This window comes from Euleptes europaea, chromosome 18 (genome assembly GCF_029931775.1).
Source record: "Euleptes europaea isolate rEulEur1 chromosome 18, rEulEur1.hap1, whole genome shotgun sequence".
In the NCBI taxonomy this organism is placed as follows: Eukaryota; Metazoa; Chordata; class Lepidosauria; order Squamata; family Sphaerodactylidae; genus Euleptes; species Euleptes europaea.
This window is the reverse complement of record NC_079329.1, coordinates 10,885,092-10,912,084: the sequence shown is the minus strand read 5'-3', so window position 1 is coordinate 10,912,084 and position 26,993 is coordinate 10,885,092. Positions and strand designations below refer to the sequence as shown.

Genomic DNA, 26,993 nt, shown 5'->3' with positions numbered 1-26,993 from the left:
ACAGGGATAATTACTAGAAGACACGTGAGCCATTATCTCTATGTTTACTCAAAGACAGAGATTCGAACTGATTCCAGCGTGCCTGCAACCATAATTTCTGCATTCAACTCATCTGTGCGGCTCCTCAAACCATGTTTTCCTACCACTAGTGTGTGTAAATATTTCCCAATCAAACCCTGCTTGCTCCCATTCTACTTCCAGAAGTTCTAATCCCAGAAATCTTCCTTTCCTTGGTTAGACACAGTCGTTTCCTCTCAGAGCAATCAACTACAGTAGCATCTTGACATCTCCCCATTCTCCACTATTTGAAAGCTCAACGCTCAACGTCAAGCTGCAATATTCCCTCCCTCCATTTTCAGGATGTGGAAAGAAAGTGGGTTAAATGGTATTCAGAGGCATAAGATTGTTTGGACTAGGAATAAGCAATTGAAGAACAGAGGGAGTCGCTAGTTTCCAAAGCAAAGATCTAAAAGGGGCACATTCAGTGACATCTTTCACTGAAGTAGCTTAAATTGCCTTGCACGCTGTCTCTGAGAGAGGACAGCCTTGTACTCCCTTGGAAACTGCCATGGAAATCCCCCCCCCCCGCTTCTTATCAACAACATTTATTTAACCAGAGATAGTACAACTACCTCTGGATTCTGAAGTTCCTTTGCAAATAGATCTCCTGGCTAATAGCCTGGTAGACTTTTCCTCCACAACTCTATCTAAGGTAGATGCCATTGCCACACCGAGTGGCAGCCAACTTATACTGTGACAAATTACTTCCTTTTTCTTCCTCTCAACCTCCTGCCAAACCATTTCCCTGAATTATCAAAGCTCTGTCTGCACACTTCAGTCATTTCCCCCAGCCCCACCCAAAACTAAACGCCAGCGATCAACTTTTAGGATGCAGTAAACCCACAGCTGTTAAAGACTTCTATTTTAGTCCAGAGCTATTGGAGCCCTTTCTTTCTCCCCCCCCCCCTTCACCCTGCACGAGCTGGGACCAATATAACTTGCCCGACATGCCCCAACGTCAGCCTTATTGCATGGAAGGCAGGGAGCCCTTCCCTCCCCCACCCACTCCTCCAGGACACACCCGCTCCCTTATCTGATCTTTGGGAATCTGGTCCAGAAGGGCAAGTTGCAAAAGTCTAGCAGGCAGTAAAGAAGAGATCCCAAGTTAGTCTCTCTCTGCTAACTCTTCAAAATACTGCCAACCCGGCTTGGCTCAGACCCCACCTGTATGAACCGACACCGCAACCACTCACCTAGGAGAAGGCTCCCCCCTCGCTGTCTCTCTTGTGGGCCCTGGTAGGGTTAAGGCTTCAGGCAGGGAGCTGCATAAGCACCACTGAAGCCCCCTGGGTCCGGAGTGGGGGTTTTCAACTTCCCCCAGCCAGGGGGCATAGCCAGAGATCGTCTTTTTAAAAGGATGCGGGGGGGGGGGAATCGTGGAAGTCTGGGTCTATGGAAAGCCTGGCCTTCAAAATGCTTTCTTTTCACCGGGGTGGGGTGGAGAGCTGGGGAAGGGAACGGATGGAGCCGCTGTCGGGAAGACGGACTTCGAGAGTGGCCGAGCTTCTCTATGGACTGCAGCTGGGCGCTTCGGGGGTTGGGTTCAGAGGTCACGCAGGCAGGGAGGTCAGCGGTCACTGCATGGGCGAGGCGGAGGGTCAAAGGTCATCTCAGGCGTTCCCCCACTTCTGGGAGGAAAGGCTGCCGGGAGGGGCCGCGTAGTGCTGGGGGCAAAGGCGAGGGGAGCGTCGGCCCCACCCTCGCCCCTATGCTTGGCCCCCTTGGAGAGCCTCGGCCTAGCCCCGGGAAGACCCCGCCCGCGGCTGCCGACCTCCCCGACGAGACGGCGGAATCTGGGCCCACGGAGAGCCGCGCTACCCCGCGGCGTCTCTATGGCTCTCCCCGGGAGGCTGCGGGGCCCCCCTCGGCGGTGCTCGGGGCAGAAGCGGCCGCGACAGCGGCGCCGGGCGGTCCCTCGGCAAGACGGAAGCGGAAGTCGACATTCCGCAATTTCCGTCCCCTCCCTCCTCCGGGGTTTACCAACTTCCGCCCGCACCTCATCTATGACCGCAGTTTCCTGGGGCATAGAAGTGAGGAGGCCTAGAACAAGCGGAAGCGTGAAAAAAGGGAAGGGAAACCCCCTGAGGCCGCGGCTTATGTGTGTCAGACTGTCGTTACTTCCGGTTTTTAGATGGCCGACACCATATGCGGGGCAGCAGCGTCCTCTCATTTCTTAGCCTTGAAAACAGCGCTTATTAAGAAACGGAAGCCTTGGTGTGTCGATCAGCGATCAGAAGTTTTTTGAATAGAACAGTCCCGTTTTTATATTTCCCAGCCTTTTTAATTAAAGTGTCAATTTTGCCCCATTTTGCACTTCCCAACATCTGTTTCCGTCAGTTCTGACATTTCTTATGCTGGATGCAGGCATGGCTGGGTAAACTCTCATAGAAAAAGTGCTCCAATCGGGTTATAATATTACTTAACCCCTGTCCCGTTTTTGTCTCAAGGAAATATGGTCAGCCTCGGAGAGCTATCGTAGACATACAAAAGCATCAGGATGACGCAGGACCCTGAATTTCCGGAAACAAATTGAAAGCCGACCGTCATTCTGAGCTCAGAGGCCTTGGCGTATATTTTAAATGAAGCCGCGGTTTTTGAGCGGAAGTTGCACAAGGCTTTTGATTGTGCATGGGAGAAATCTAAACTTTTTCTACCTCTATGAGACCCATGCCTCTCTTTTTATTGGCCCTCTAGACTCAGAACACCAATAGGGAGGAAAAAAGCTGCAGCTAATCCACCCTAGAGATAGGAATAGACTAGTCTCACACACTCATATTATCAGTCCTTAGCAGCACTGTAAATCGCAATGCAGACAATGGGAGGACTAGAGCGACAACACTCTGCTCCCATTTAAAATTGTAGCCAGTGGCCGCTTCCCTTTGCCCCAGAAGTTCAGAGTAGTGAGTCACTGTAGTCTCCTGTCTACAGCCTCCTAGAAGTTCAAGGGCCAGCAGTCCAATTTTATATGGGAAGGGGTTTGTGCGGTGGAAGGCGGCCGTGGGGCTTGTCAACCACAGCTACTTCCTTGACCAGTTTCTTCAATACCTACATTTTACAGAAGTGGGATTGTCTTCTAAGTCCTGCTTTTAGCTACGTGTATAGAATTTACAGTTTTTGTCTTCAGCTACAAGATGTTAAAAATAAAAGAAAACTGTCTACTTAAAATGTAAGCATGAGAGCAGCTTTGCATTTTGCTTTCCATAAACTAGCCATTCCCCCCAACTCAACTTTAATTTATATCCTGCTGCACCCCCATGAAATGCTGGGTGATTTCAGACAAAATTTAAAATCTTGTTTGTAAAGCTATCAACTATTTTTATGTATTTCCTTTACATCCTGCCTTTCTCCCCAATGGGAACCCAAAGCAGCTTAACATCGTTCTCCTCTCCTCCGTTTTATCCTCACAACAACCCTGTGAGGTAGGTCAGGCGGAGTGTGACTGGCCCAAGGTCACCCAGCAAGCTTTCGTGGCAGAATGTGGATTTGAACCTGGGTTTTTCAGATCCTAGTCTGACACTGTAACTACTATACCACACTGGCTGTATGTACACAGTTCTGTATTATTTTGTAGATGTTTGGAATTTAAAAAATTACATTAGGGATAAATGCGGTGTTTACCCTCTGCAAGCAACAAAATATGTAGGCAACTGGGCTCTTTATTAAAGACCAACTTATTCCTTGGTCTCAGTTTCAAGAAACCACACTATAAAAAGTACATTTTACCTTTAAGGGTGAATGGTGGCAGTTGAAAGCAAGGTTATCTAACGGAATACCTAACACCCTATTTTCACAGTGTCAGCATTAGAGTGGATGGAGGCCCAAGTACAAACAGATGCCAGGTGAGCTGGCTGGACCTTCTGTGGAATAATGGGTGAAGTAGCTCTTGATGCTGCTAAAGCAGAAGGTTTTTTTTTTTTTTTTGCACACAGTAGCTGGTTAGTGCCCTGACCTGGATGGCCCAGGCTAGCCTGATCTCGTCAGATCTCAGAAGCTAAGCAGGGTCGGCCCTGGTTAGTATTTGGATGGGAGACCACCAAGGAATACCAGGGTTGCTGTGCAGAGGAAGGCACTGGCAAACCACCTGTTAGTCTCTTGCCATGAAAACCCCCAAAAGGGGTCGCCATAACGGCTGCGACTTGACGGCACTTCACACACACACACACACAGCTAGTTAGTGGACCCATACAGCTGACTAAATGAAGAAGAATGATCCCAGACTTTAAGGTATCGCTTTACTCCAACGTCTTTGTTCTTAGGACCAACCCCAGCATCAATCTGAACAATCAGACAGGTTATCTCGACTGCTTTCCTTTGCACTGGGGCTATTTTTTATTCCCACGTTAATTTACAACCAGATACGAAAACCTGAAAGAGAAAGCTGCCCAAATGATACCAGGGAATTGGAAAAAATGTTTAATTATGAGAGACAACGCTAGAGAAATAGTCGTCCGTACACACAGCGCAGAGGAAAGGAAATACAACAAAACAGGCCCATCCTTTTGAGCGCAAAACTCCTTAGCAAAAAAATCAGAAACATCACGGAGAAAGGGGAGGAATGGGGAGAGAAGACCACATTTCTACTACAGAGTAACCATCACTGGGAAACCATGGGGAGAGGGATTTGGTGGCAGGGATAGAAAAGGGAGGGATTGGGACAATTGGAAGGGAAAAAATACAGGTGGTTTTGGCCATAAAACAGGCTACGTGGCTAAAGGAGCCCCCCTGGCCAGCGACCTGCCCCCTGCTTGCTCGGACACCCCCCTCCCCCACCCAGCCTGGCTCAGGGTTCAACTACCAGAAATCTCGGCGATGGTAGGAGTCGGGGTCGCAGTATTTGGTCACCACGACCCGGTTTGCAAACTTGCGGCCAGTCAGGCCTTGCATGGCCTTCTGACAGTCGAAGACAGATGTGAATTCCACAAAGATCTGCAGAGATATTGGGGGGAGGGGGAAGAGGAAAGACAATAAAAAAGGATTGATAGTAAATGTTTCCCCTCCAATACTGGAAGCATCAAAAGGAGAAGATCTGTCAACCCCACCCCACTCCGACCAACAGCCAATATGTATTTATATTGTATTTATATTGTATTTCTGACTCACCCTCCCCGGCAGAACCAGGCTCAGGGCGAGGTACAACATAAAAAACAGTACACAAACATAATAAATCTAAAAGAAAGCCAGCGGGTTTTGTAGTGGTTTAGAGTGGTGGACTCTGATCGGGACAACAGGGTTTGATTCCCCACTTCTCCAGGTGAGCGGCCGAGGATGCTAATCTGGTGAACTGGATTTGTTTCCCCTCTCCTGCACACGAAGCCAGCTGGGTGACCTTAGGCAAGTTACAGCTGTTAGAACTCTCTCAGCCCCACCTACCTCACAGGGTGTCTGTTGTGGGAAGGGGAAGGGAAGGTGATTGTAAGCCGGTTCGAGTCTCCCTTAAGTGGTAGAGAAAGTCAGGATACAAAAACCAACTCTTCTTCTAAAAAATCTTTTAAGACTACAGATCTTCAATCTAAAAACACAACCTAACAGTAGCTGGTGCTGAAATCCAAGCTCGCCGATAGGCAGAAACAGACAAGGCCCCCCAATTCCAACAGAAAAAGGCAGGGGAAGATGGGGAGGCCATTACAGATGACTTCCATGGCTGCCCTCAATCATAAGCCTGGGGGAATAGCTCTGTTTTACAGGTCCTGAGGAACTTTCCAAGTCCCGCAGGGCCCTGACGTTACCAGGAAGAGCATTCATTCCACCAGGCCGAAGTCAGGGCTGAAAAGGCCCTGGCTCTTGTCGAGGACAGCCACGCACTCTTAGGGCTGGGGACTGCCACCATATGTACAGCCGTATGCTTGTGTGCCCAGGAAAGGGAACTGGGCTGCCGGCCCTGTGCCTTCACATTTCTTGTGTCCAGCCAGTCAAACAGGCCAATCCAAATATGCCTTGACAAACTGACCACTGGAAATATCTGCTGGTGGCTTAGCAGTTCTTAAGGCTATCAGCTTTGGGCTGATAAATGTAATTGTTTCAGTCTTGTAGAGCTCAGCTTTGTGACTCCAGGCATCAATCAAGTTCTAGTCCTAATAGCCCTGGCTCCCGCCTGCATTCCACAGATCCAATTCCTCAAGGTTTTTAAATTCTGCATTAGGGCGGGGATAATGGAAATCTCAGCAGCGAAAAAAGAATAGGAAGAGTTGGTTTTTATATGCCGACTTTCTCTACCACTTAAGAATAAACCAGCTTACAATAATCTTCTCCTCTCCTCTCCACAACAGACACCCTGTGAGGTAGGTGAGGCTGAGAGCGTGACTAGCCCAAGGTCACCCAGCTGGCTTCCTGGGTAGGAGAGGAAACCAACCCGGTTCACCAGATTAGCGTCCGCCACCCATGTGGAGGAGTGGGGAATCGAACACAGTTCTCCAGATCAGAGTCCACCGCTCCAAACCAGAGCTCTTAACCACTACACCATGCTGGCTCTCCCAAGGTGGAAGTACTTAATTCACCACCTGGAAAGATTTTCCTGGACTTCAGTCAGACTTATTTACTTCTGGTATCACTCACTTTTCTGCCCAGTGGAGAGTGGCTTATACAACATTCTCCCTTCTCCATTTTATCCCCACAACAGCTCTGAAGTAGGTTATGGTGAGAGTGTGTGACTGGCCCAAGGTCACCCAGCACCCTTCCATGGCAGTGTGGGGATTCAAACCTGCATTACCCAGATCCTAGCCCTGCACTCTTAACCACTACACTACGGTGCCTTTTGAACTGCTGGTTCCTGAGCTCTACCCCAGTCAATCTTTCAGAAGAAGTAGTGTTTGTTTTTATATGCTGACTTTTTCCTACCACTTAAGGAAGAATCGAACCGGCTTACAATCACCTTCCCTCCCCCTCCCAACAAACACCCTGTGAGGTAGCTGGGGCTGAGAGCTCTAGGAGAGCTGTGACCAGCCCAAGGTCACCCAGCTGGCTTCACTTGGAGGAGTGGGGGAACCAACCCGGTTCACCAAATTAACCTCCTCCGCTCATGTAGAGGAATGGGGAATCGAACCCGGTTCTCCAGATCACTCCACCGCTCTTTAACCACTATACCACACTTATACGTCTCAAGAATGGGAGCCTGCTGGCTGGCAGCCACATTACTATGCTGCACATTGCACCCTGCTGGAGCCAAACAAATGTTTTGGAGATGGCACCATTCATTTATTTGGCAATCCCACGTTTGACTTTGCTGTTCTGAATCCCAGGCACGCTCCCATTCCCCCCCCCACACACACCGCCCTCCCAAGCAAGCGCTTGAGTACCTTTCCGCAGCCAGGCACCTCGACGCCATCAACGGGCCGGGGGATCTCGATGGACTTCACCACGCCGTACTTGCTGCACTCGTCACGCACGTCCTCGACAATCTCCTCATACTCCTCGTCATCGAGCAGCTCTTCGGGCAGCACCATGTTCATGAGGCACAGCACCTCAGTGGGGTGGCCGCCCATCTGGACCTGCGAGCTCATCAGGCCTGGGACCTGCAGTGTCACTGGGGTCTGGTTTATTGTGCTCTGGAGGAGGAGACCGGGATTGAATGTCACAGACGGCTGAACTCATAGAATCATAGAGTTGGAAGGGACCAACTGGGTCATCTAGTCCAACCACCTGCACAATACAGGAAATTCACAACTACCTCCCCCTTCACACTCCCAGTGACCATGCCCAGAAGATGGCCAAAATACCAACTCCATCCATTCTTTATAATAATCACTATAAAATTCCATCTCTCAAGAGAGAGAAACCATGGCTCAGTGGTAGAGCATCTGCTTGGCATGCAGAAGGTCCCAGGTTCAATCCCTGGCATCTCCAGTTAAAGGGACTAGGCAAGTCAAGTAGGTGATGTGAAAGGCTTCTGCCTGAGACCCTGGACAGCCGCTGCCGATCTGAGCAGGCAATACTGACTTTGATGGACCAAGGGTCCAATTCAGTATATGGCAGCTTCCTGTGTTCAAGAGTGCCTGCATCATTTTTCTCAACACCCCCTTCCCAGAAAACTCTGGAAACTTTCCATGCCATTCCTCCCATGTTCCAAAGAGCATCAGTCTGATTGTTTGTCATGAGGCCCCTAGGCAAGTTCGCAGAGCACTTCCTCCTAGTCAAAAGCAAGGATGTCAGATGTCTAATGACAGGCAGAAGAGGAAAAAGCAGCAGTTGAATCTTGTGGATCTTTGATCATAGAATCACAGAGAACCATAGAGTTGGAAAGGACCACCAGGGTCATTTTGTCCAACTCCCTGCACAATGCAGGAAAATTCACAATCACCTCCCTTCCACACACCCAGTGACCCCTACTCCACACCGAAAAGATGACAAAAGAACCCCTCCAGGATCCCTGGGCCAATCTGGCCTGGAGGAAAATTGCTTCCTGACCCCAAAGTGGATATCAGCACTACCCTGGGCATGCGAGAAAGGGCTACATCTGCCCGATACTGGAATGAAAATGGGAAAGGGCACTGCCAGGTCAAAAACATTTTGTACAAATCTTCCTAGGTGACTTTTATAGATTTAGAATGGTTCACTGCATCAGGACTCGTCTCTTTTAACAGGCAGCAACTAAGCACCGTCAGAAGCACTAGGGATGTTCCAGTGCGGATAACCTTGTGGATTATCCACTTGCGGATAACCAATCCCCAAGGGAGGGGGGGGAATCTGCAAATATCGACGGCAGGGGCGTGCCAAGTCTTCGGGCCCCGTTCCCAGCTCCTGCCCGCTCCCTCGCTCACCAGAGTTGCATTCTTGGCTCCCACGCTGGCTCTCTGCACCAACAGCTTCTTGTCGCCCAGCTGCATGCCGTTCAAGCCGGCGATGGCCTGCGAGGGCAGAAAAAAGTGAATCCAGACACTTCAAGACGTGAGCCTCCGAGACTGCCAACCGCAACCCCCTCTGCCCTCACCTCCAAAACATCCACGCATTCGTACGCAAAAAAGGTGACTTCTCTTCCTGCCCCCCTCCCCAAGGCTCCTACCTGAACTGCACTGCCATGGAATTAATACCGTATGTGGCTTTAGTTACCTGCTGGGGCCCAAATGGGCATGGTAGCAAGAGGATTAATTTAATATATATATATAATATATATTAATATATAATAAAGCACAATAAAATATAATATTATATATATATATATATACACACGCCATGTCAGAAGGAATTAAGGTGAGTCAACAAGGACGGTCTGCATGAAGGAGAAGAGGGCAGAGGTGAAGTTTCAGCTTTAGCTAAATGCCCTTAGCCTAGACAGGAAGTCCAAAGGAGACAGTTGAGATCCTGCTTCTCCCAGACTGTGCTCTGGGGCCCACATCCATGCTCACAACGAAGTTCGCCTACCATCACTACCTTGTCCCAGAGCGAGAAGTTACCTACTAGTACATTCTCGTGTGGCAGACAGGCAGGCTTCACGTCCCAAAGAAATGTTTTCTCCCGCACAGGAGAAGGTCCAACCCCAAAGAACACCCACCATAATGTAAGAGCTGCCCCCACTCTTGTAGGCGGCATGTAGCTCTGCCATGTAGCAAAAGCGAAACCCACGTAAGTTCAGGCTCCAAGACTTCCACCCACTTTGAGAAGAGTCCAGCGGATTTTGTCTGTAGGCGGACAAGACTCAAACAGCAACTCAACCAGGGGCTCACTGGCTGAATTAACGGCTCATTTATTCAGGGCAGTGTGAACCCAAAATCGACTGTCGAGCCAGATGTCTGCAGAATCTGAGCTTCTGTTTTAAGGACCCACAAACCGCTGGCCACCACTTTTTACAGAGATAGCAGAGAAGAATGTGAGAGCTTGCCTAGCAACTATTTGTGTGTGGAGGGGCACAGCTTTCAGTACAGACAGAACCGACTGCCCTCATCCATACCTTGGTAGCTGAAATTGAGATACTACATTGTTGTGAGCCTGGCGTTGGCCAGGGAGAGAGTGGTAGAAGCCCAACTAAATAAATAAATACTCTCGATGTGGGGCTAGCTATTAAGATGGCTAGGACAACTTCAGCTGGTATTCAGGTACTGCTGCTCAACTTGTGATTTCTCAAATCGCATTATATCTATTTTGAAATTACGCTGGCTTTCGGCCTGTGCTGGCTTTCATCCTTAACAGCCTCAGAAAGCATCTTTGCCTACAGGAACCTGCTCTGAGTCTGACATCAGCCGGTGAGGTGAGGCCTGCTTTAAGTTCTGTCTTCCATGGAGCCACATGAGGGCCTTCTCAAGGGTTGTCCTGGCACACAGGCTGCTGGCTCCCATTCTTATGGCACTGCAGGAACAGGTTCTGCTCTGTATTTTGAGAATCAGCTCTTTGTACTGGCATTTCTGCTGTGATTGGCTTGTTTACATCTGCTTGTATTCATTGTTTATTTTCTTGTTTAAGGCATTTGTTTTGTAGATCACTTCTGGAGATGACTGAAAGTATAGGTGTGTTGTAGAAATGTAGCATGGTGCCAGTACGCATGGATGTGTACACAAAAGCACACCCTCTCCTGCCTTCCTTACTCAGTTGGCCTAACCCCAGTTTCCCAGTCCTCCCTTCCATAAAACTTGTCAGAAAGAGTTAATTAAAATCTTGAATTTAGGAAGCAGAACTACCCTGAGTGAATACATACACAAATTTCCACTTAGTTTACAGCTTCGCTTCTCTTGCGCTGGAACACTGAACTTGGTCAGCACCCCATCTCTACAGTGGGAATACGTTACATATTTAAATAAATAGCCAGTCTGGGGTAGCAGCTACTACTGTTAGCTTTATATGCAAAAGATTCAGGTTAAAATCCCCACCTCAGCCATTTGGCCTTCGGTAAATCGCTAACCCTTAAATAGGTCATGTGTATAAAATAGTATCAATGTAAAGCATTTTGCAAACTGTATTATTAAGGGCTTCAAGTGTAAAGTCTCTGCCTCTCCTAAGGGATCCAAGGCCCCAGTGCTGAAGAACCGGGCTGCAAGATCTGGTTGCAGTCTTAAAGCCTTATTATTTATTCTCACATCCTGTGGGCAGAAAGCGTTCCAAACTGCCTTTTAATAATCCGAAGAAGTTTTTTTCCCCCTCCTGAAGCAGCTTTGCAGGGGTTCAATCTTCATTTTGGATCCTCCATTTTGCAACTCCAATTCTGCATGTCCGCTACAACAGCTGAACAGTGAGAAAGCACCTTGCTGGTGCAGTGAGCTTGTATTTACTGAGTTGTGGGGAGGGAGGGGATACTCCTAGGAGATGGTATGGAAACCACCGGGAATGGGCTTTGTTTGAAAGGCAGCATGGAAAAGGTTAGGCCTGCCGCCATTGCTCTCCCTCTTAATACCAGCTATTCAACAGCTGCCAGGAATGCTGGCATTCGCAGAGCGCAGAAGCAGCCCTTTTGGGGACAGCCCTTAAAGCAGCAGTGCTCACTCTACGGCTGACGGAGAGCCACGTCGGCAATTACCATCAACCAAAAGGAGCCATGTGGCTACTGTATTCCCTGGGGTGTCACCGCAAACACACACGTACAAAAATGTAAAACTGAAATACATAACTTCTTCAACTGCCAAACTGCTCATTCTCTGAACTTAGTCGGATCATGAGAGGGAGGGCAGGGAGGGTTGCGTCAGTGCTCGGCTCTTGTGGCCCCCTCTTACATGCCCAGGGTAATTCCCAATGCCACTTTGGGGTCAGGAAGCTATTTTCTTCCACTCCAGATTGGCCAGGGATTCTGAAGATATTTTTTGGGGGGGGCATCTTCTGGGCATGGAGTAGGGGTCACTGGGGGTGTGGGCAGTTGGGAATTTCCTACATTGTGCAGGGGGCTGGACTAGATGACCCTTCCAACTCTATGATTTCTACCTCTGAGCATAAAGGGGGGCCCCTCTCCCCACCATCGCCGACCCTTTGGCAGCTCTTGTGTAGCTGCAGTGAGGGGAATGGTTTCCCCTCCGTCTTCTTGCTTTCTCCTCCGCGAGAGGCACAGCAGCCCAGGCAAGGGAGTGAGGAAGCAAGCTGGTTATGGAGAAAGGGGGAGTGAAACCACCACCACCCCACTGTGGCCAGCTTGCTCTTACTGAGTAGATGCCGCCGTGGCTGTACTCTCTCTTCTCTGTGGTCAGCCTGCTCTCCTCCCCAGCAGCTGCCATGGTCCTGGGCTGAGAGTTCAGAAGCTGCAGAGGAGAGATTGGGGGCAAGGAGAGTTGCTGCAGAGGACTGGCCCTTCCATCCTTGGCATGAGGCCCACAGCTCAGGGGGGCTAGCAGATTATCCGTCTTCTAGTCCCTGTGGCGGTGGCTCTTTCAGGGTGAGAACCACCAGTCAACCTAAAGCCCTAGCGGGGAATGGCCTTGTCTGCTTTCCTGGAACATAGTGTGGATGCCACATTGGGGAACAGTGCTCAGAGCAGCCACAGGAGGCGTGACAAAGAGCCACACCTGGCTCTCGAGCCGCTGAGTGTCGCTGCCTTAAAGCATGATCCTGACCACTTCAGGCCTTATTTGGTTGTCCCTGTGTATCTTCCCCCCACCCGGCTAACTCTGCAGCCAGAGACACAATAACTTCATTTTCAATATTTTTTTCTTTAAAAAAACTCATCTTTTTTAGGATGTTGGGATTCTCTGTGTGAACTGAACTGGTGTACAAAGTCCTGTGCTCAGAATCATACTTTAAAAAGTCCACTACTCAAAGCCCTGTCCCCACAGCAAATGTTTGCCCAACCTTTTCCTAGAAGCCTATAAGAGAAGTTCCACAGTTCCTCTATGCCGCTTGTCCTTCAGAATTATGGTTACAGTTCGAAAAATGTTCCCTAAGGCTCTCCCCAAGTTTACTTTCTGTAAATTAAATTGCATTCTGTCGCATCCTCAAAGATCAGCAAGGGGTCCTTCTCCCGATGTCCATTCAAACATCTGGGAACTGTCAAACCTCACCCACATAATTCTATTTTTTCTTACAGAGAAGCCTAGTCAGATTCTAGATGTCTAAACCAAGATTTTTAGCTCTGGCTAAAACAGATACCTTTCTCCTTAATGCAGAGAGACCAGGGAAGGGTGGAGCAGGAGGGAGGGGCGGGGAAGGTTGAGGAAAAAAAAAAAAAGTACTTCCCAAAGAAGTATATGGGAAGAAAGACTGCACAGGACACGAAGCAGGTGTGCGCGTGAGGGTATATAAAAAAAGACACATGTATCCATACACACCAATAAGAGGCACGCAATTATTTAAAAAACATGCAGTAACCCTTATCAGCTCAACCCAGAAAGTAGAGCTTGCGCTCATCATGCAAAGTTACCACCAACAAGTCTTTGAACCCTACAGGGGTTTGTGGGGTGTTTCCTCTCTACCACAGATCCCCCCTCTCCAACAGGGGCAAAGGGAAACAGAGGTGCTCTTCCTTTGGTTTACGGTCATCAATTACTATTATTATTGCATATATATGGCAATACTTGCATTTTACAACTCCCGCTGGAGTCAGCAAGCAGAGCACACCTGAAGATTAAGGGGCCCGTTCCACCTCCTCCCGCTGTAACACAGAGCACAGCGGGAGAAAGGAAACACAGTCGTTGAGCATGTGAGATGGAGAAGTCACTTGGGGAGGTTGGGGTTGGGGGAAATGGGCAAGATGCGGTACGGACCCGGCTCTTCCCTGGCTGGTGAGGGGAGGGCTTCTTACCGGCTCTCGGTCGGGCACGGCGGCCGGGGTCTTCGCAAAAAGGCCGAAGCCTTCTCCGACTAACATTCGGGGAGAGTTGTTGGTTTTTTTGGGGGGAACAAAAAGCAGAAGTGATCAGAACACTAACTCGATGGTGTCTGCCGCTAAGTCAGCAGCTGTGCTGTAAAGGAGAGAAAAGCTGGCGCCCCCTAGAGGGGAGGAGGAGAGAAAAAAAACACCCCACCTGCTCAAAGGACAAAGAACCCCCCTCGTCCCACGGGCAGGTCGGCGGGCCGCTGCAGAGCAAAAAAAGATAAAAAGGACAAAAGAGGGAGGCTGGCCCTACCTGGTCCGTGACGTTGATGTCCACGTATTCGCAGAAGGCATAACCTTTCGACAGGCCAGTGGCACTGTCCTTCACTAGGTTGAAAGCCTTCAAGGGCCCGAAAGAAGTGAGCAATTCTTTGACCTGGCAATCAGAGGAGAGGAGAAAACTGAGTGTTTTTTTCGCATCACCACCACCAGATTGAAGAAGATTCATAGAATTGGGACCTCCTGCACAATGCAGGAAATTAACCACTACCTCCCCCATATACCCCCAGTGACCCCCTACTTCATACCCAGAAGATGGCCAAGATGCCCTCCCTCTCATCAACTGCCTAAGGTCATAGAATCAGCATTGCTGACAGATGGCCATGTAGCCTCTGCTGAAAAACCTCCAGGGAAGGAGAGCTTACCACCTCCTGAGGAAGCCTGTTCCTCTGAGGAACAGCTCTGTTAGAAAATTCTTCCTAATGTCCAGACGGAAACTCTTTTGATTTAATTTCAACCCGTTGGTTCTGGTTTTTATATGCCGACTTTCTCTACCACTTAAGGAAGAATCAAACCGGCTTACAATCACCTTCCCTTCCCCACAACACACACACTGTGAGGCTGAGATCTCTCAGAGCTGTGACTGGCCCAAGGTCACCCAGCAGGCTTCATGTGGAGGAGTGGGGAATCAAACCTGGTTCTCCAGATCCGAGTCCACCACACCAAACCACCACACCACACTGGCTCCACAGTGGCCAAATAAAATATCTGTGGTTGAGGTACAAACACAAAGAGGACTTGCTGGATTTTGCACGGCAAACCAAACACGCCCCTTAAACCTGGCAAGGGAAGCAAGGACAAGAATCTGAAGACGCAGGAATAAATACTTGGCCACAAAGATTTCATGTGCGCTTCCTTCCATCCCAGAGTGGAGTGGGTTTAAGTACTGTAATGTGGTTGTTGTGGGAGAAAGCAAGGCTGTCCGTGAAATGCAGATTCAAAAGGCTGACTTGTTCTGAAGAACCAAGTTCCACTAGATAGAACCGGCTAGATGTTTCCTGGTCTCTCTAGGAAGTCGCTGTGGGTGGAAATGAACTCTGGGAGGTGCTAAATCGCCTCTCCTGCTCCCAGATTTACCTGATCGTCATTAAGGTAGTTTGGCAGACCCCCAATGAACAGCTTGTGAGCGGAGTCTGGAACCACTGTGGACACAACACCTGCGAGAGAGGAAAAGGCTCAGCGTGAGAGAGCGTTTAGATCGACCACACCAAACTGCCTACATCATTTGAATATCAGCTGGCCTCCTCCCTTTTCCAGCGGGGCCCTGACACACTCACCTGGCACGTAGACAGAAGGGTTTTCAGACATGCCAGGGAGTGGCTGATAATCATGGGGGCGCCTGATCTTCAGTGACTGTCCCTGAAAGATGATCCCATCAAAGGCCATAGCCTGGGTTGTTTCATCCACTGAACGAAACTGCAGAAAGCACAAAAAGGAGAAAGGTGAAAAGTGTTGGGAAGGAATCAAGCAAGGGGTGCCTTCCGCAGACTTCTTAGTTAGGAACTTTAGACCTTTGGCCAGGGTTTTCAAGGAATTAGCCAAGTCTTATATTGTCTTCTCCCTTTACATCCCCAGCTGGAATTTGCTCCCCCCCCAAAGCCAGTACAATTTGTTATCTGAAGAAGCTATGAACTGAAAAATGGCTTCTGCCTAGTAAATCACACCTTTGTTCAACGTGTTGGGTCAGATCACCTTTAATATGGAAATATGGAATTAAGATTAAAGCATGATAGGTTCTAGGACAGTGATGGCGAACCTTTTAGAGACCGAGTGCCCAAACTGCAACCAAAAACCCACTTATTTATCGCCGAGTGCCAATGCGGCAATTTAACCTGAATACCACCCCCAGAGGGGGCCCAGAGGGAGAGGCTAGGGTTGCCAAGTTCCTCTTCGCCATGAGTGGGAGGTTTTTGGGGTGGCGCCTGAGGAGGGCGGGGTTTGGGGAAGGACTTCAGTGCCATAGAGTCCAATTGCCAAAGTGGCAATTTTTTCCAGGGGAACTGATCTCTATTGGTTGGAGATCACCTGTAATAGCAGATCTCCAGCTAGTACCTGGAGATTGGCAACTAGTTCCTTAGTGTTTTCTCTCTACATATCAAGACAAATGGAAAGGTGTTTGGAGGATAGCTTGTGGGCACTTCAAAGGTGGAATAGGACTGCACGCCCCTCCGCCCGCACAGACCCAGAGGGTGCCGGAGAAGCCGCTGGAGGGAAAGAAGGAAGGAAGGAAGGAAAGAAGGGAAGGGAGGGGGAAAGGGAAGGAAGGGAGGGAGAGAAAGAAAGAAAAAGAGAGAGAAAGGGAGAAAGAAATGGAGCAAGGGAGAGAAAGAAAAGGACAGAGGGAGACAGAAAAAGAAAGAGGCCATTTATGCATGGGAGGTTTTGCCTTGGATTTGCCACTCGGTGGGGCGCGGCAGCAGGCTTGTGAGAGGCGAGCAGGGTGGGGCAGAGGGCGCCTCCTTCGCACCCACCGACCAGCCATGCCCCTCCACCTGCACAGGCCCAGAGGGCGCCGGAGAAGCCGCCGGCCATGCCGAGTGTGAGCGCTCGGCTTCTGTTCCCCGCTCTCCCACCCGCCTGGCTGGCCGCGCACGCTCCAGCGGCGGCAATGGCGGCAGCTTCTGTGGGAGAGTCCGGGGGCCACCGCCAATCATGTCGGAGGTTCCCCACCCCTGGGCTACAGCCTCCCCCATCCGGGGTGGGGCAGAGCCGGAAAGACCAGTGGCTTGGAGGAACCGTGCGTGCCGGCAGAAAGGGCTACGCGTGCCGGAAGTGGCACCCGTGCCATAGGTTCGCCAACACGGTTCTAGGATGATGATGGGGGCAGAGCGCAGATCGGGAGTCTGTGATTCAGAACGTGCAGGAGTTTAGATTACTGGGAAGGGAAGTTTATAACAACTGTTTTTGTGTAAGTATTGGAAAGCTGTTTTAGAGAAATAGTTCAATTGTTCTTTACAATATGAGAGGCCAAGAGATAGAAGGATTAGCTTTTTCTTTATGCTGGGCATTTCCAGTAGCAAGGTACTACTTATTTGGCCAGTTCTCATAATTTCTGTTGTGGAATTCTAGATCAGAGTACTAAAGGTTCTCCATAGATAGAGATTGAGTTTTATAAAACTATACTCAAAACATGACATTTTCTTGAAAGGTCTACAAGAATGTTCAGAACCAAACCAATCAAATTCTACAGCTGCTCTCCAGTACGTAATTTCACAGACGTTTGGACAATCCACATACTGTTAGCTAATTTTAATGCACAGCCATATAAGAGGAGAGTTTCTTAAACGGGTCGGCTCAAATAAGAGGCCTGAGAGGCCTGGGAGTTTGGAGGAAAAAGAAGAGTTGGTTTTTATATGCTGACTTTCTCTACCACTTAAGGGAGACTCAAACCAGCTTACAATCACCTTCCCTTCCCCTCCCCACAAGACACCCTGTAAGATAGGTGAAGCTGAGAGCTCTCTAACAGAGCTGTAACTTGCTCAAGGTCACCCAGCTGGCTTCGTATGGAGGAGTGGGGAAACAAATCCAGTTCACCAGTTTAGCGTCCGGCGGTCATGTGAAGGAGCAGAGAATCAAACCCGGTTCTCCAGATCAGAGTCCACCGCTCCAAACCACCGCTCTTAACCACTACACCACGCAGGAAAGTGTTTAAGTGCAGGAAAACATACTAGTTACCTAACCAACACCTACCTTTTCTAAGAACATAAGAAAAGCCCTGCTGGATCAGACCAAGGCCCATAAAATCCAGCAATCTGTTCACACAGTGGCCAACCAGGTGCCTCTAGGAAGCCCACAAACAAGACGACTGCAGCAGCGTTATCCTGCCTGTGTTCCACAGTACCTAATGTAACAGGCATGCTCCTCTGATCCTGGAGAGAATAGTCATGCAATCCCGACACTGGAAACCTCATTTAGATACTTCTGTATTTGAGATCTTAACAAAAATAAAAGAACCCACCCCCGCCCCATTAATTCTTTTTCTGCAAAGAGGATGACTAGCAATTTGTTCTTTAAGAATTAGGATTATGAAGCCGCCACTAAATGTTATAGCTGTACTCTATGTGTGGAAGAAGGCCTACTTTCCTGAGGTCACCTCCACATACTGTGACCTCCAACTCACCTCCAAAAATGCAAAGTTCTTGTCTTGGTTGATCTGCACAGCCAAGACTGGGTTACCAGGCGCCTGGGTAAGACCACCAAGCCGCATCTGTGCATTGAAGAAATCCATCATAGCTTCCTGTTGGAGAAGGATACATGAAAGGATGACATCAGCTGGAAAGGCTGTCAGGACCCCAAAGAGATTATAAAGCAAAACTGCCTACTTGCCTGCCATAACAGTAGCAAACTTTGGGACTGCAATTCCCCTCGTAGCCCCACACACTATTCACTTTGAAGAGAAATGGAAACAACTATTTGGATTTTTTTTTTTTTGGTAGAGAGATTGAAAAAATACCACCCATACTGAGCCTCCTGTTCACTGAGACAGTAAAATGCAGTTATTTCTCCTCTCTGATTGCTTGACTTTCTTTAACCTGGATATACTTGTATTTCAGGTGCATATTTGGTAATTTCTGTCCAAGGCAAAACATATGCACCAAGGAGGACAATGTGAATACAAAGCTCCAGGCAAGGTGATTCAGCATGCAGTGGCTTTAAAAACAAAGCAACGGGAAAAGCAAACTATACAGTTCGGCTGTTTTGTTAGGCAAGATCCCTCCATCTACAACATGTAATAACGCTCCTGTACCAATCCGCATTATAAAGATTAATGTGCAAGAAACAGGAGAAAAGAAGGACGAGATAAGGTGCCTGTAAAGTTCACTTAGTAGCTCACTTAAAACCAGAGATTTCACTTCCTGTCTAGTCATTTGTCAATCCAGTATTGGCACTGAGCTTCCTCAAGAGGAACACGATCAGGACACACAAAGCAGAAATGTCAGGACTGGCCTTGAGTATCAGCCCAACGGCCTGCCCCTCTCCTCGCTGGATTCTGGAAGCCTGTTAGGTTTTCTAAAGGAATATCTGGCGCTTAATTGCAGCTGCCTGCCATTCGTTCTCAAGCTAGCTAGTTGGGAAATGAGGCAGAAGGATGGCGAGGGAGAAGTCCGAAGGCTGGATCGCCTCACTCTGAAGTCATCACCTCTGCCGCTTCAACCTGCTCTGTGTTTTCAGCTTCCCAACTTTCCTCCCCACTTTCTCAATGAAGCTTCCAAATAAATCCTCCACTCAAAAACTCCCAGCCCAAGAGAGAAAGGGATCAACACATTTGGTGAGATCAGAGACACGAATAAGAAAATGGGCTGGTACCTCAGTAATTCCAAAGGGGATGTTTCCCACATAGAGACGCCGAGCTTGCCGTGTCATCTGGCTGCCTACCACAGGCACAGGAGTGGGTGTCACTGCCAGCCCATCAGGGGTCATGGTTGGCAAGAGAGCTGTGGCTGGAATCTGCCCCGCAGCTGGAAATGAAAAAGAATAAAAAAAACCAGGTCAAAAATTACAATCCTGAGATCAGCGATCATGCAAAGTAGCTGCAATAACTGTAGACTTAACACTGCACTTCTGGAAAACGTCACCCCAAAAATACACAGCATTTAATTAAAACAGTGACAAATGACGAAGAGAGGGGAGATGCGAACTAGCAGTGCAGTCCTTTTCCAGGGATCACAAGTCCAACAAGCTAATTGTATCTCCATTTCAAGGCTAGAAAATCAGAGATTAGTCCAAGGACAATATGCAATTTGGGGGGGGGGGGTTCTGTGCACAAAGGAGTTCCCATCTTGGAGCCTGATAATTCCAGTTTTTTTTATTAGCACTCATGATCGCTGGAGTGAGGATTTCCTTTTAAGTATGAAGCCAGAACGCTGACCAAAAAAATACTATAATGAAGGAGATAATTAAAAATCTACATGCAGCTACAATGTGCAAGCTGGGAAGTCTTATTTTACTTTTGTGCGATGCTGGAATAAAAGGAAAGTGAAAAGATTTACAGCTCAAAGCTCTACACTTTCACTCAGAAGGAATTCCCCTAAATTCAATGGCATATGTGCTGCTGTAGCACAGCCACCACATGAGAGAAAGGGAGTCAGATGCAGATCACTTATTGGCTGGTTTGTGTCTAGACAAGGTATCAGGGAGTTTTTTTTCCTTGCTAGACTAAATGCTAACCCTTCTATAGTTATGCAAGGTAGATACAGAAACCTACCATATTTGGAGAGTCCCCACCCGTGTTCTTCGAGTTCTATTGATTCTCTAGCATACATGCTCCCGGAAGTGTCATTTTTACAACAATCTAAGATCAAGTTATATTCTTCTTCTTCTAACAGATGGGATTAGTACCTCTGTGTCTCAGTTAACACCTTATTTAATAAGGTTACACTGGTCACAGCAAAATTTATCTGATATCCCTTAAACAACAGATTTAAAATTATGCTGCTCAAGATTTATGAATCAAGGAGCTTCTAAGGGGGAAAGGAAAGGAAGGAAAGTTGCAATGGTTCAAGGGGAGCTTCCCTGTTACTAGATTTCATCTCCAGTTTGATTTCTCTTTAGGAACAGAGAAGACAGGCGTGCATGATGATGGAGGGAGGGAGAATTCTGCACAAATGAAGTAAGAACCACAGAGGTTGACATGAAAATATATTCCCATAGATTTGTAGTACAGATACTTTCAGCAGACAGAGTACAACATTCCCTACAGCAAGGTGAGGACAAGGGTAGGCAGCTCTACCTTGCATGGCTTTATACTGCATGGGTGTGATGTGTTCGAAGCCTGGAGGCGGGACATCCCAGTACTTGCGGACCTTCTTCTTCTTCTCGTGCCGTGGAGAACGGCTGTGGAGGGGAAAAAGGGTAACCGTTTGAAGATTGGGCTGCTATCTCGGGGTTAATTTCAATTTGAGGCATCACCACAAAGGCGCTGAAGAGCTGATCCCTGTTAATTTATAATCCTAAAAACGATTCCCGGCATCTACGGGAGAACCTGGATGCTACGTGATGTGTGTACTGGCAAGGATGGAAACGATGCCCAGAGTCAAATGCGGTTGCGGTTTTCCCACCCCCAGGGGGGCTTTCTTCCACCTCCCAGTGCCTCCAATTTCTTGGTCAGCACAAGGGAGAATTTGCCATACTCACCTCAAAGGACCTGAGAGGTTTAGCGGTGATCTGAAAAGGAAAAACAAAATGAGTTTGCGTCCTTCCCTCCTGGGCAAAATGGGCCTAGGTGGCCTATACGGAGAGATCCAATTGTGGCCTTAGAGCCTTGTCGGTCCTGAGTGAGCAGAGAAACAACTGAGAGACTGGGATGGTGGAGAAGCTCCACAGGAGAGCACCACTCGTTTACGTAGCAGCAACAGTCAATGTTATAATGGTGTTCAAAATGAAAGAAAATACAGTATTTGTCAAAATGCAAGACTAGGTTTCCCCCCCTCCCCCCGGGTATGTGATAATCTTCCATATAAAACAAAAACAAAAAACAGAGGATCTGTTTGTCCAAAAGAGCAGTTCAACACAAAATACAATCTACTAGGGAACAGAGCTCCTGAAAATTTATTAGAACAACTGAGGAGGACTGCTGACAACTGTGAAACTAGTAATAAACTTGTCTCTCTTTGGTGTTAACTTGTTCAAACAAATTATTAAGATTATTGTAATTAGCTTTTTCCCTACAGCCACATACTTTGTACTTTACATCTTTGGTGTAAATACCACATACGTTACATCTTTGGTGGGGCTTTGCTATTGTATTTTTATCAATAGAGAGCTCTTGTCACAGTCAGGTTTCAGTAACAAATGCTAGGTTTTTTAAAGACTTGAGCAAGTTCTCATCTTTATGGAAACAAAGTAAAGGTATTGCATAGCACGCATACACAAAACAAGGAAAGTCAGCAGTAGTAGGGCTTTGATGCTCATTCTGACCAGGAAAATGGAACTACAGCAGTCAGGGGAACAGATAGAGGGAGACATTTTATTTTAATTTTTCGTGTACGTTCCAATGCCATGGCCTCCAAGCTGGCACCAACAGACAATTTCAGAATCTAAAACTCAGGAGTAGGTCTTTTGCTGCCCAAGGGAAACAATTTTGGACTACTCTCCACCCAACCCCCCGGTTTGATCTGTGATCCATTGCTCCCAGAGTGCGGCATCTTTCTTGCTCAATAAAACTCTGCCAAAACACACTTCAAGCTCTGCATGCACACTAAGCAGAACTCACTGAGGACGGCTGACAGCAGCCCTGTATAATAAGATGCAGATCCAGCTCTGGCACAGCCATCTTCAGCCAATGAGGTGAGCACACACTAATTTGCTAATGAATGGTGCATCCCACCAGTCCTGCTTATTGCAAGTAGGAATTGTTGGAAGTGCCTTAGAACTGAACCCACATTTGGCCCTTACTCTCCATTACACACACCTAAATCCCTGCCACTTTCTAGCTACACTTTCTTTCGCTATGAAGAACTGAGTTTTCAAAACATGTATCCAGGAAGAGAAGTGGACCACAACAGAGAAAACTCCAGTCTGCTCCACTTTGAATGATCTGCTTCAGATCATGGTTTTCAAGTATGCACGACAGATGCGGGATTTTCAATTATAAAGCTGCATGAAGGGGAGGTCTTATTTTTATACGCATAACCTAGCCTCTTCTTCGGCGCTTGCTAAATAAGCAATATGGGGAAAAGAGTCTGCCTGGGAACTTTGGATCCCAGGATGAAAAGACACATCAAGTGTGCAAAAAATGTCTTCCATGAAAAGGCCCAATTACCTCCCACCTTAACAGTTAGAGAGAGCATGTTAAGCAAGATGTGCTCAAATTAGAAAGCGGTACAGCAGAAGGTGCTTTGTTCCCATCTAGATGAATTCATTTAGTTATATTCTCGTGCCAGTCCTCCCTCCTCTGCTTGTTTGATATTCCTTTCAAGATTCTGCAGGTCTCAGACTAGTCTTCTACTTAAGGGGTAGCAATCTAACAACCCATACATTTTGCCACCTGTTCAATAAAGCATCTCAGAGGGAAACCCATGTCTTGCACCCATTTACAAAACGTTGAAGAAAGAAGGTTAGCCTTACAGTATGCAACTAATCAGTGCAAATCCTCTGCTCTGATTTTATTTATTTATACTCCACCTTTCTCCCCAAGGAAGACCGAAAGCACCTTACATCGTTCTCCTCGCCTCCTTTTTATCATCACAACAATCCTGTAGAGTGGGCACGGCTGTGTTGCGCGCACCTGTTGCCTCCCAGTTCCTAGGCTGATACTCCAACCACTCACCCTGAGCTGTCCTATGAAGGGGGGAAAAAAAGGCTCAGCCAGCCAAAGAGATCCCGCTCTGTGCCATCCTAGGTGAGATATGCTCAGGTGTTCTAGCTCACATGCTATCTTGTGCCCACACACCCCATCTGACGCTGGTATTTTCCATTACAATCAATTAGGGTCCAAATATAAAAAATGTAGGCTTGTTACCTCCTAGTCTCAGCTATGTTAGCCATTGTATGTCAAGATCCAAGGTACTCTGCCTCCCAATAAACCAAACCAGGAGCCCTTATTCTCCCAACTACCTCCACAACGAACAGTGGAGAACCCCACACTTTATAGGTGCCCAGATCCTTGCTCAGCAGAGGAAATAAGACAGAGACCCCCCAAAGCTGCAAAGCTGAATTCTGTGTCCCCCCCCCCTACCTGCGTCTCCTGCGATCCCGTGAGACGCTGCGCTGGTCCCTGTTGCGCCGGTCACGACTCCGGCTGCGGCGTTTCCTGTCACGACTCCGCGAGCGACTGTGGCTCCGTTTCCGGTGACGGTTCTCTTTGTCGCGTTCTGAAGGGGACAGCAGAAAGCATGGTGAGACTGACTGACTACATTTCTAGACACCACAAACCCTGGAGGAACTAAAATCTGGTGAACTGGATTTGTTTCCCCGCTCCTCCACATGAAGCCAGCTGGGTGACCTTGGGCTAGTCACAGTTCTATTAAGAGCTCTCTCAGCCCCACCTACCTCACAGGGTGTCTGTTGTGGGGAGGGGAAGGTGATTGTAAGTCAGTTTGAGTCTCCCTTAAGTGGTAGAGAAAGTTGCCATATAAAAACCAACTCTTCTTCTAAAAAACCTGATTGACTTCCAGAAAGAACCACTTGATGAAAACTCGAAAACTCCAGCCTGATTTCTCCAGGCCACCTGCCAGTATGCACTAAACCAGAGATCCCCAATGTGGTTTTTATGGGCACTGTGCTGTCTGGCAATACCTTACCTGTTGCTTGCCAAGTGTTTTCAGAAAGTGGGCGGGGCCAGACAGGACTCTTGCATAACGTGACTTCTGGCTAGCTGTGCAGATTAAAATAATGATGATTTGGCAGCAATTGCCACCGGTGTCGGTTTTCTTCTCTCTCACTCCTCTTTCACGCTGTATTTTTTAAACGACCTCTCTTCTACCCTGCACTTGGGACTTCCTCTGGGTGCACGTCTGGCCGCCCCCTGCAGAAGCCATTTTGTGGTTGCGCCCACCACCCGGTGTCAGAATTCCAAAGGTGCCCCCAAGGCTCAAAAAAGCTGGGAGACCCGTTCAACACTGTGACCCCTACACAAAACTGATTCTTTATCATTTACTCAGAAATCAAAAAGTAAAAGAGAATCTCAGCTGAGTCTCTGTTGTCAACTACCACTGCAAATCCAGTTCCTTAGAGTCACTACCCTGAGCCCTACTAGAATCATAGAGTTGGAAGAGACCACCAGGGTCATCTAGTCCAACCCCCTACACAATGCATGAAATTCACAACTAACTCCCCTCCACGCCCCCAGTGCCCAGAAGATGGCCAAGATGCTCTCCCTCTCATCATCTGCCTAAGTTCACAGAATCAGCATTGTTGACAGATGGCCATCTAACCTCTTCTTAAAAACCTCCAGGGAAGGAGAGCTTACCACCTTCCCGAGGAAGCCTGTTCCACTGAGGAACCGCTCTAACTGTTAGAAAATTCTTCTTAATGTCTAGACGGAATCCCTTTTGATTTAATTTCAACCCGTTGGTTCTGGTCTGACTTTCTTGGGCAACAGAAAACCACTCGGTACCATCCTCTATATGACAGCCCCTCAAGTACTTGAAGTACTAAAATAATTTTACAAATGAACCAATTGCTCCAATTGCTAAATTTGGTGGTACTTTACATACCAGAGTTAAAACTGTGTAAGTGAAATCTTACTTTAATTGGTAGTGGCTGATCACTAGACTGGAAGTTTTGATTAATTTTACTCAAGAGTGCTTTTGACATCAGCGTCAGGCAACAGAATTCAGAGGACCAGATTCCAACATAAGGAAGAACTGTTCTGAATACCAGAGAAGAGCTATGCAGCTGTGTTGGAAGGGAACAATAAGGAGCAATGTTGGAGAGTGACTAGCACAAAGCCATATTTGTACTAACATCTGTTGGTATGCCATGAAACGAAGGGATGACATTCTTGTAAGAAGCATGAGCAGGTTTCTGGCTTGTAAGAATCCATGCAAGTGGGGGAGGGAGCTCTGACACTTCTATTTAATCTTGGGGCAAAAAGCAATACAATTGGGACAGCAAAATGAGGCACTGATACAGATTTCTGAAGCTTCCAATAGAAGAAAGCATCTCTCCTCCTGTTCTGCAGGCTATTTATTTGTGTAAATTGTAATTTGGGATAGGAATCACCTCCTGCCTTGAGCAATTGTGGTGCAAAGACAAACCCCGGACTGCTAAAATGACCCACTTACAGACCTTCCATCTATGGCTTTCTTGTTCTCCCCCACACTCAGTACTTGTCAAAAAGACTCTAAATCCAGGGGAACATACAAACACTGCCAGAAAAAATTGGCAATGTCATGGATCATCATTCACTATACTGCAGCGTTCATAAAACTTTCTCAAAGTAGTGGAGGGAGGAAGTAGGAGTTTCTGAATTTATGCTACCTTCCAAGGAACCAATCCAGTATTCATGCATACAGTTTATCTTGCACAGAGTCATATGCATACCTCTGTTACGTATGAGGATCTGTGGACTGGGATAGTAATCTCATGCTAGCATTAGAAGACAAAACAGGATTTCTCTGTGCAAGAAAACATGTTAAAAACAGAGCAAGAACTCTGGACTCCCGTCCTCTCCTACCAGGATGATGGATCACTAAAGTGTCTTCGCCCCCACAAGGTGTGCGCGGATCGCCATTCAGGGGCCATTCAATCTTCCAGGCCTAGGTGGGGAAAGAAAGCTCCACCTATCTCAGGACCCAAACATGCAAGAAATTAAAGCTCCTGCCCTACCCCCACTTTCAGGTACTCCACAGTTTGAGAAATTTAGTGTATGCTCTGCACTTCTCTCACACCATTACAACAGCTGCACATACTGAGAAGTCTGCCATAGATGGCTGCATGCAGCTACTATTTATACTGTGCTGAACTGGAGAGTTAATGTGTTTAAACTGCTAGCACTGTGAGCAGCCCTTCAAGACAACTCCGTTTCTTAAAAGCATCCAGCAAAAAAAGGAAGTCTGTGCTGAAGAACACGTGAACAGTATGGAAGTAAGGCATACCTAAAATCACCCCCAACAGGGACATATTATACTCTGTTTTTAAGCTGCCACTTGCCCAGTTGTCTGTGACAATTAAAGATTACCTTCCAGCAGAGAAACTGTATAGAAATCAGTCATTTTGGTTCTCATTTGTACATGGGATGAAACAGGTGAGAAATTGTGTACACAGACGTGCTGCATTTGATTATGTGAACGTTTAGCTGTAGTGAAGTAGGAAGCCAAGAAGCTGAACACTGGAGTTCGCTATGTCAGATTCATGAGTTACATATGTTTCAATGCACTGTGGAAAAATCAACACTAAAGTACTCAAGGGCAGCAGAACCACCATGGAAGGTAAATTACAGATCTAGCCTGATAACTATGGGGCCCCTAACATAAATAAATGTTTAAAGGTCCAAGGA

The 26,993-nt window shown here is 47.7% G+C and overlaps 1 protein-coding gene across 1 annotated transcript in view; it reads right to left on the bottom strand.

Annotated features, from left to right (window-relative positions):
• Positions 1 to 4,798: 4,798 nt before the first annotated feature.
• U2AF2 (U2 small nuclear RNA auxiliary factor 2) overlaps positions 4,799 to 26,993 on the bottom strand; it is a 155,743-nt gene continuing 133,548 nt past the window's right edge. Inside the window, exons 3-13 of the mRNA XM_056863993.1 lie at positions 23,730 to 23,865; positions 21,188 to 21,217; positions 20,784 to 20,887; positions 19,361 to 19,512; positions 18,174 to 18,290; positions 15,331 to 15,469; positions 15,131 to 15,210; positions 14,028 to 14,150; positions 8,814 to 8,900; positions 7,353 to 7,601; positions 4,799 to 4,986 (exon numbers count right to left, since the gene is read on the bottom strand). Of these exons, the coding sequence (XP_056719971.1) occupies positions 4,852 to 4,986; positions 7,353 to 7,601; positions 8,814 to 8,900; positions 14,028 to 14,150; positions 15,131 to 15,210; positions 15,331 to 15,469; positions 18,174 to 18,290; positions 19,361 to 19,512; positions 20,784 to 20,887; positions 21,188 to 21,217; positions 23,730 to 23,865 (1,352 nt within the window). The 3' untranslated portion in view covers positions 4,799 to 4,851. The remainder of the gene's footprint in view (positions 4,987 to 7,352; positions 7,602 to 8,813; positions 8,901 to 14,027; positions 14,151 to 15,130; positions 15,211 to 15,330; positions 15,470 to 18,173; positions 18,291 to 19,360; positions 19,513 to 20,783; positions 20,888 to 21,187; positions 21,218 to 23,729; positions 23,866 to 26,993) is intronic.